Consider the following 9333-nt stretch of genomic DNA (forward strand, 5'->3'; position numbering starts at 1 on the left):
CCTCTTAATTCTAGTTCCAAGAACATAATGAAACTAACAGAGGAAGTTTCTGAAACAAGGAGGAGTACTGAGAACAAGAAAACAAGGTTAGCCAGGAGGATTGTCATTAATTATATAATCCAGCCTTTGGGTAACTGGACATTTAGGGAAAGGGGCTGACAGAACAGAGGCATCAGCCTCTGCAGCATTATGTCATCTGGTCTGCTAGTTACTTAGCAGGTGCAGGATTTGTATAGGAAAAAACCCAACAAACCCATTTATTTCTAGGACAAAAGAACTATGAATCCACACACACTTGCAGAAAGAGGGCACAAAAAATGAATACATTCTGCTCCTGTTTATATTGATTTCTTTCCAGGGAGCTAGTTCTCCTGTTTTCCCCCTTCTGCCAGCCTTCCCAACTCCATTGTGCTGTCCTGCCTAACACCTTTTTGTCAACCACGTACTAAATTTTGTGCTCTTACTCCTTCAGTGCATAAGAAGCTGTTCCCTATCACCCAGGAATACAGAACAATTGCTATTGCTGAAATATGCCAAAAGTGCAAACTATTTCAGGTGGCACTCAAGAATGCAAGAGAGGAAGTGGTACATCACTTTATTTTTTTTATATGTTAGGCTCAAACATAATTCAAAGGTAATTAGGAGGAAGAAAGTATTTATAATCTCAAATACTCAATGGCACTGTCTTGCCAGCAAGCATTTTATTTCCTTTTAAGCAGTGAAGCAGGCGTCAAAATGAAGGATGGAAGAGAAACGTATTTTTAATAAAGTGAGCAAACTATACTCTGCTTCATCAAAACAGGAGAAAAGTATCATAAGGAAAAAATGTTCAAGTAAGGGGACTGGTATTTGAAGGGATCAAGCCCTTCACTGGACTGTAAGCAAGAGCAATCGTACTTCTGAGTGGTAGTACTGTACTCTGGAGATCAGAAAGAATGGAGGCAAAGAATGGGGGACAGGATTAAAGTTCTATGGCTGCTCCCCAAGCTAAATAAATTGTTCAGATACTTGAGTGTCATAAGCAGACTGTAACCCTTCCTGTCCTGGAGCCTTCATCCCCCTTAAGCTCAGAGATTCTTGCTCTTAGAGAACCCCAGCACATCCCAGCGCCTCCCACCATCACATCGCCCAGACACTTCCTCCAGTGCTGTCCCTCACCCACTCCTTCCACTGCGAGCCCTGCAGTCCCAAACATTTCTCCTTTATCCCAATTTGAGACCTGCCAGTTCAGGGTTCCTCTACCTCCTGCCACGTTCCTCTGGCTCCATCTCACTGTCCATAGCTGCTGGTTCCCAGTGTTGCCCCAGTAGCCAGCTCCTCAGCCCTCCCCACAGACACAACGTTCTAATCTCTAGCGGATACCGAAGAAAATTAAAAGTTGGACTATAATTTCCAAGAAATTACCTACACACAACTCAGAGCATAACCAGGATACATCTTTGGGGGGGGGGGTGGGGGGGGTGGGGTGGGGAAAGTTGTACTATAGTCTTTCCCATAGCTTCCTGGAATGACAAAATGTGAAGACTCTGTTGCTGCCTTTACTGCTGAACACCTTGAAACAAGATCTGTTAAGATTAATTTAGCATCAGAATCATGCCAATTTTATTTGTGGAAGCTGCTTTCTTAAAGGTTTAAGTCCCAGCTGCACTAGGAGAGCACACAGAGATTTGTACAAAACAGCACGAACAAATATAACATCTGGTGAACTAAAAAAAACGGGGGGGAATCTGTGAAGAAAATAGCTCTGTCTTCACAAGGGTTCCCTCAAAAGCACAGAAGCCAATCCATGCTGTACTGCAGGACATAGAGATTTCTCCGTATCAAGAAGGGAAACTCCTAGAGGTCTGCTAAGCCCACCATCTCATGCTGGACCAGGCCAAGAACACCACTCAAAGGGAAAACTGTTCAGTCACTGCTCCGCAGAGTGAGCGAGCAAAGGAAGGTCCCCTCAAAACAAACCAGTCACTGGCGCTCAGAAAGGGACTGTTACTTGCCTGAAGCTGCGCAGAGTTAAGAACAGCAGAACCCTGACTTGAGAGAGCCCACAACGGCACTCACTGCTTTACACACACACCACCAAGTCTTCCCTGTCCTCCAAAGCAATTCCTATAGGACAAAAGGCATTCTTAATACACAAGATTTAGGGTCAAAAAACCCACACCCTTTCCCAAAGCATGCAGCAGGAATTCAAATATATTGTACTTTTTCAGTACCTAACCAAAGAACATCAATAAACCAGCAGTGACCAGCTTGGGTTCTCCTATTTAAATTCCAGTCTAAGGAGATAAGAATTTCTGTACGTGCTTCTACAACTCAGTCCTATTTTTTAGTTGCATATAACTGTATTACCTAAAAGCAAGTACAATTCATGCATCATCCGGCTTCCAAGTGACATTCCTGGTTTTGACTCAGTTTCCAAGAAACATCTGTATTGACGCTACCACACTAGAAAAACATGACTAATACAGACCCAAGACGGAGCTTCAACTTGTAGTTGGGCATCAGGTTTACCAGTGTTTGTTAGTCCAGATACAACTTGTTACAATGCAGCAGCCAGATTCAGATTTCAATTCAGTAAGGTCATATTTGATCTAGAGTGACATGGAATCCGAGTGAGGCTCCGAGACCTCACCTTTATCAGAAAACACAAAGCCGTACTTACATCACTAGCTCCACTTGTGTTTTGGCAGGCTCTCCAACCCTGCTTTATTCACAGCATACAGTGGTCTACAGAGATGGACAGCAATTAGGAAGCCAAGTGATCTGCCCTAGGATATGACTGTTAAATAAATATTAAGCAACCATGACTGCCTGAAATCCTGTTAGCAGTAATACATGCCTGTCCATATTAACATAGCATTTTGAAGGCTCTTTTGTTAAATGCCAATCTTTCTGGCTTCTCTGGATTAAACTAGATACATCTCATTTGGAAACATCCTTAAAACCCAAACAAACAAAAATCCAAACACACACAGCTGAAATGCAGCAAATCGCACTAACTGCAGTCTTTACTTATGTGTCTGCTATGATCACTTCCAAAATACTCAAATATTTCAGTATAAGGAAGATTTTGTAGATCATGGCAAGATTGTGGTTACTTTTTTTGGCAGAACAAGCTTTCCATTTTGGGGGCAACTGGCTCCATACAGGAATACCTAGACACCTGAGTGCTTGTGCTTGGGTAGAAGACAAAAAACCCCAAATGATCCCACTGTTTCTTCTTTCATTGCAAGACTATTCTTTTCTTACTACCTCCGCCATTTGAATTACATGCCTAAAAAATACACAGGCACACTTCAAAACACAAGCTGAACAACATCCACAGCTTCTCAGTCCATGCTGGTGGTATTGCTTCAACTTTGTTTACAGTGTGATTCAGCTATTTTCACAGTAATGAACTATGATGGCATGAAGAAAGCATCTGTGTCATCAACAAGTGAACAAAGGAGGACAGTTAAAGTTTAGAAAGAACAACACAAAACTTTCCTACAAAGCCAGACCTTAATAGTTCTGTACTTACTTGGGAAAAAAAAATCTACTCCAACTACATTTTAAGAGAAATAATGCATTAGGGAGGGAGACTTAGCAATATTTATACACGTGCATGCTATGTATAATCAGCTATTTGTGGCATAAACATCAGCAGACTGTCTGTACAACCCTGCTTGCCCATCTGACTGCAGAATAATTTCTCAGGTGTCCTCAAAGGCCTATTGTTGAAACAAAGTTAGTCATGGCACTGCCTGGCACCAAAATCAACTTTGGTAATTACGTAAGGTGGCAGCAATACCACTTGGAAGGCTTGTTTACCAGTGACATTGCACAATGTGAAGTGGAACATGCTTGCCAGACATGGCTGCAGTTCACCATGAAAATACACTTGCTCAGTTACCAGGCGCTATGAAGTGGTCAGCTATCACTTCAGGAATTGGAGAGAAAAAGCGCAGGTCCCTGTGAACTGTAGAGAGGCAACTACCTAACCAACACAGAATAATGTTACTGCCACTAGTTTAAACGTAGACATTAACTTTGGAAGTGACAGCTACCAGCTCAGTCACATAGAGGACTGAAGATTTTGAAGGTGGCAATGTCTGTGGCTGTGGAAGTGACAGTGACCATGCACAGCTTACTACAGGGCACATGCAAACCTTTTTGCTATGCCATTGCTACCCGCAAACCAGAAGGTACAACTCATCTAAGAAGCCATATCAGCTGGCCTTCGCTGTTCTTTCTTCTCTGTCTTCCCCACACTGTTTCAGCCAAGAAGACACCTACCTGCTGCTATCACCACCATATACCTTCTATAGGAGAGGCACCATGAGCTCATTTGTTAAAGTCAGTTCAGCAAGTAATTTTGGCAAATGAACTTGTGCTAATGCAACCAGTTAAACAAGGTGCTGGGAGAGAGGTAGCAGGTGGATGGAGTACAGAGCACCATGATCTGATGAGAAATGCAGAGCTGGTTGAGACTCCAAACTAAAACTTCTGAGCAAACACGCGTTTCCACTAACCTTTGGTATTTATTAGGCAGTGCCAAAACATCACGTAGTCTCCATTTCTGCTTAACAACTGGCAAATGTTCAAACAGGCCAAACAAATCCCATACAAGTTTAAGTGAGATTTGAGGGGTTACAGAAAGATTTTAAGTCATGACCCTCACAAACCTGTTGAAAGAAAAATGGTAGGATTACGAAAGATAGCTTTCTTCCTTCTTTTCTTAAGCCTGTAAGAAAGCTATTTTCCTTAGGCTTGTAAGTGAATGAAAAATTGTTGTCCAAGGGGTTGCTTAGTTCAGAAAAAGATTTTTCTCCTTAACCTTCAAATCACCTACAATTTACTGGTTTGCCCTCACTAATCTGGTTGGGAATGGAAGGCAGACAAACAGACCTCCCCGATGTTGCTGAAACAGTCTGTATCACTGGTTTCACAACTGTGCCAGGTCAGATGTCTTAAGCATCAGTTTGGCTATTAGCCATCACAACTCTGGTCTAAATGAAAACCAAATACACTGCCCCTTCTAAAAGCAATAAGGTTGGAAGCGTGTCAGCTCGTTAAGACTGGACAATTTGATTTGAAAAAAGCACAGAGGAACCAAAGCAGAGACGTGCCTGTGACCCAAAACAACAAAAATGTCATTTATATCTGAATCAGAATACCCACATAAGAAGTATAATTTATCAGAGATGCGCCAAAGAACAGCTGACTGTGGGGGACCACTGTACTGTGCAGACGGAATAAGAGCCTTTGCCGCAAAGGCCTTCCATCCTAAATCAGCATTTAAATCTAAATCCTTTCTAAAGCTGGCTCCTTTCCCATAACCTCCAAAATCCAGGTGTAACATACTGTTACTCCATCCACAGATGTTTGTCACTCTATGCCAAAAACGTGGCCAGGGCACAACTGAGAACTGCCCACAATTAGAACAAAACCTTGATTTCAGAGAGGTCTATTTTAGTTTTTCTCAGTCTAACCAGTTAAAGCTGCCAAAATAGTTCAGAAGTTTCAGTATTTGCCACAAACCCAACCGATCAGTAACTCTTTCATGCAAACAGGCAAACACCAAGAAAAGCCAACAGATTCAAAATAACTTGCAGCAACGTTTCTCTCCAACACATCCACATCCAGTGCAGTCAAGTCACTTCATTTTTACCTCTGTAACTCTCAACACCAGAGCAGTGTAAGGTCCAGCACTGGCATTAGCTGCTGAAGCTAACCCTCCCTGCTACATGGATCACACGTGGGAGAAATGTTCCGACCCACAATCACTATTCCAGATGACCCTGGCTTAAAGTTCAACCTAATTATGATTTTAACCAACCACAGATGCTGCAGCTATGCAGGTGACACTGGGTCTCCTAAATGCTTGAGGGGGAAATACCCTTTCAGCTCCAGCGACCTAACTCAAAATCCCCAATTAAATAGGTATGAAGCTGCTTTGCTAACGAAAGTTCTAACAAACAGGGAGAGAGGCCACAAGGAAAAAAATCTGGTTTTCTCTTACAGTCAAATAGGTCTTAAAAAATAAGAAAGAACCAGGCCTTCCAGTGATACAAACTAATTTAGCAGTTCTGTAGGAGGGCCGGTGTCTTGTGACATGCATTGAACAAACCTGTACTGAAGGCTCTAATCTGGAAGCAGAAAACTTGGTTCCTTACCAACATCACAGCAGGACTGTAGAGATTAGTGTGAATGAAATGCTTTGAAAAATTAAAAACCCTAGGTGAGTACTAAGTATTATTAAAACCCTAAAGATGCTTGGGACAGAATAATTATTATTCACTTGAAATTACTGTGAAAAGTATTATTTTATTTATAAATTAAATGCATTTTATATTAGCAAAAGTAACAACAAGACAAGAAAACAGAAGTCCTACAGAAAAAAAAGTACAAGTAACAAAACAAGCTACTTCCATATCTGACACCAACAAATATGCCTCAGACCAACCCATGGAGACAACTACCAAGAAACACGTTCAAGCACTTTGGGCTCTTCAGTCTGGCCAAATATGAACCCATAAGTCTAGGAGACAGGAAGGAGATTTAGTTGTGTGGACGGAAATTATTTCTTTGACTTTTAGTTGGTGAGGAATAGGGACTTCTTTGGTCATGGGCTGTTTTCATTACTTGCCATTTGTGTCTCTCTTCTCCAGATGAGACTGTGGCAATCCATTCCTCCTAGAGCTATTTTGTGTGGAAACAGAGCTTGAGTCCCAAACTTTTACCTGGTCTGCTATGCCCCTTTCTACAGCTGATGTTACCTATCAATGTCCTGTCATTCTACAATACCAAAAATAAAAGCTCTAATTGAGGGAAAGATCCAACAAAAAAAGAACTGGCCTTCCCAAATGCCCTAGCAAAGCAGTTAGGGTCAGTGATTTCTTCAGATGCATTAGCAACATAGACCTGTGAAAACTGTGGTCTCTAGAAGAACAAACACAATGCCTTTCCACTTGGGACCTCTGCATTTTGGACTCCAGGAGATACTTAGGGACAATTTTAAAAGTTTCTTAAGAATCCAACCCTCTAATCATACATAGGCATAACACCCATTTTACAGTGTGTGCTAAAGACAGGGTGCCAAACTATACCTGCCAAAGAGAACATCCAGTTGAAATCTCTGAAAGAAAAACCTTGCATTTCACAAGATGAAAAACATCTCTTCATTCAGAAACTTACTAGAGTTTTAACCTTATTTCTCTAAGAGCACTGTATTGTATGTTCTATAGTTGTCAGGAAGTAACTGTACACTTCTTTTAACGTACGTATCATACTTCACCTATGACAGTAAAATTTTCCAGCCTCAGCAGATTTTGTTCCATTGACTGCACAATGAACAAAAACCGCAACAGCTTAAAGATAGACTCCAACTTTCGCAAAAATTTTGGTCCTGAACTTCTGTTCAGGCTTCTAAAACAGGGAAGTGGTTAATTGCTCATAACAATAGTTTCTCTGCATCTTTAAATAGAAAGTTCTTGTTATCAACAGTGGTCTTCTAAAAAATTCATCTTTGCAGGAAAGCTGAACTTCAGCTTCAGTAAGCTTACTATTTGAGAAGGTGCTTTGAAGTGTCTGTTTCTAATCCTAATCCTCCAATGTGAATGACAAAGAAGTTATTTGCAACTGTGAGTCTTTAAAATGCAGATCTGAACTGATGCCTCTATGTTTTTGTAACTCATTAACACAAACTCTGCAACTCTGCCTTTCCTTAATGCCTTTTTTCCATTCCAAAGTGAAGCACTAGTGCTGTCTCTTAAGATGATTATTCTTGGTGAGCCAGTGTTTCCACATGCACATTCTGAGACCCAACAAAAATTACATTTTCAAAGATATCCAAGATAACATTTTCTTTATCTGCTATTACAAAGTGACAGCCACAACCCATGATCTCTTATTGTTCATGTATTGTACAAGTCTGAAAATAGACGGCAAATGGGATTTGCAGCTGGCAGAATGTCTCCAAAGCTGAGAAGATATTTTCTATCAAATTTTATAAAAGCAGAAATGAGGCTCTGGGCCCCGGATCCCAAATGATCCAGCAGATGCTGTTTCCAGCTTCAGCAAGTTTTCATTCAGAAGCAACTGCCTCCATGTTCAATAGTGCCCCATGGATCACATACAAGATCCTGTCAGCCTGTATAAATGAGAGGCCTGATTTAGAATTACAGCAAAAATACAATACACAACTTTTGTTCGGGTGAACTAAAAAAACCTGCAATATCACCATTTCCCCCCGTCATCTCAAAGGGGTGCAAATGTAGGGTTCACGATGGTCCTACATGAGAAGCACCAAGCAACAACTGTATCTGTCAATTCAAAAAAACGTGTATTTTTTAATTGTAATGTTAACGTTCTAGTAAAACCGACAGGAGAAGACTGTGTGTCTTCCCCATGGCACCTATGAATTTGGTGAAGTTATGTACAGTTTCCAAAGGTTACAACTTGTACCAAAGGCACAAATCTTTAGTTCAGGAACGGCTTGAAGAGAAAATGAATCCACAGTTGCTATTTCTGCACCATGTGAGTCAAAAGGGCCCTTTTCACTTCTGCTTTGGTGCGTGGCACCGCGCACCTGGCACCTCACACCCACTCCCAAGGCCCAGACCAAGGTGGGGGCGCCGACGGTGCCCCCCAGCCTCCCTCGCACACAGCCCCACCGTGGCCAGCGCCCCCTCCCCGAGCCCTCGGGGACCCGAGGGAGACGAAGGGGCCCAGTGCCCTGACCCCGGCCCCGCGACCCGGGCCCACCCGCCCCGCCCGCGGCAGCTCGAAACTCCACACGCCGCCTCTGCGCTTTGCACAACCGCGTTATACAATAACCGCCGCTCGCCGGGCTGAGCCTCCCGCGTTCCCACGTCCCTTCCCTGCCCAGACCTACTTCTTTCTTCCCTCCCTCCATCCCTCCCTCCATCCCTCCTCCCTCACAGCAGGTCACGGGCCCGGCCCTCGCCTTGCTGCTGAGCCGCGGCCTCACGTCAGCCAGTACCGCCGGGCGTGGGGCGCCCACCGCAGCCCGCCCCGGCCGGGGGCGGCGGGGCCAGGGCAGGTCGCCTGGGGAGCGGCGGCCCCCCGAGGGGGCGAGCGAGGCCGGGCCCGGCGGGGAGGGCGGGCGGCGCGCCCGGCCGCACTCACCTCCTGAAGTCAAAGGGCATGTTGGTGGCGGGCGCCGGGCAGGCTGCGGGCCCCGCCGCCCCCGGCCCCGGCTCTCGCCTCGCTGCCGCCGGCTGCAGGGCCAGGAAGTGACGGGCCGCGCCGCCGCGCAGCACCAGCCCATTGGGCGGCTGGAGCCGGCGGCCGCTTCCGCCGCCGGGTTACGGGCAGCGGCGGCTGCGGGGC

At 44.2% G+C, this 9333-nt stretch overlaps 1 protein-coding gene across 2 annotated transcripts in view; it reads right to left on the minus strand.

Annotated features, from left to right (window-relative positions):
• Window positions 1-9333, minus strand: part of ERGIC1 (endoplasmic reticulum-golgi intermediate compartment 1) — a 62800-nt gene that overhangs the window by 50579 nt on the left and 2888 nt on the right. The window contains exon 1 of one of the 2 annotated variants that reach the window (XM_037398799.1): window positions 9130-9297. The exons of the other annotated variant lie outside the window; for it this stretch is intronic. Within the exon in view, the coding sequence (XP_037254696.1) occupies window positions 9130-9149 (20 nt within the window). The 5' untranslated portion in view covers window positions 9150-9297. Of the gene's footprint in view, window positions 1-9129; window positions 9298-9333 lie in introns of those variants that run through there. 2 annotated transcript variants of the gene reach the window in all.

The sequence above is a fragment of the Falco rusticolus genome, chromosome 8, assembly GCF_015220075.1.
Source record: "Falco rusticolus isolate bFalRus1 chromosome 8, bFalRus1.pri, whole genome shotgun sequence".
NCBI lineage: Eukaryota > Metazoa > Chordata > Aves > Falconiformes > Falconidae > Falco > Falco rusticolus.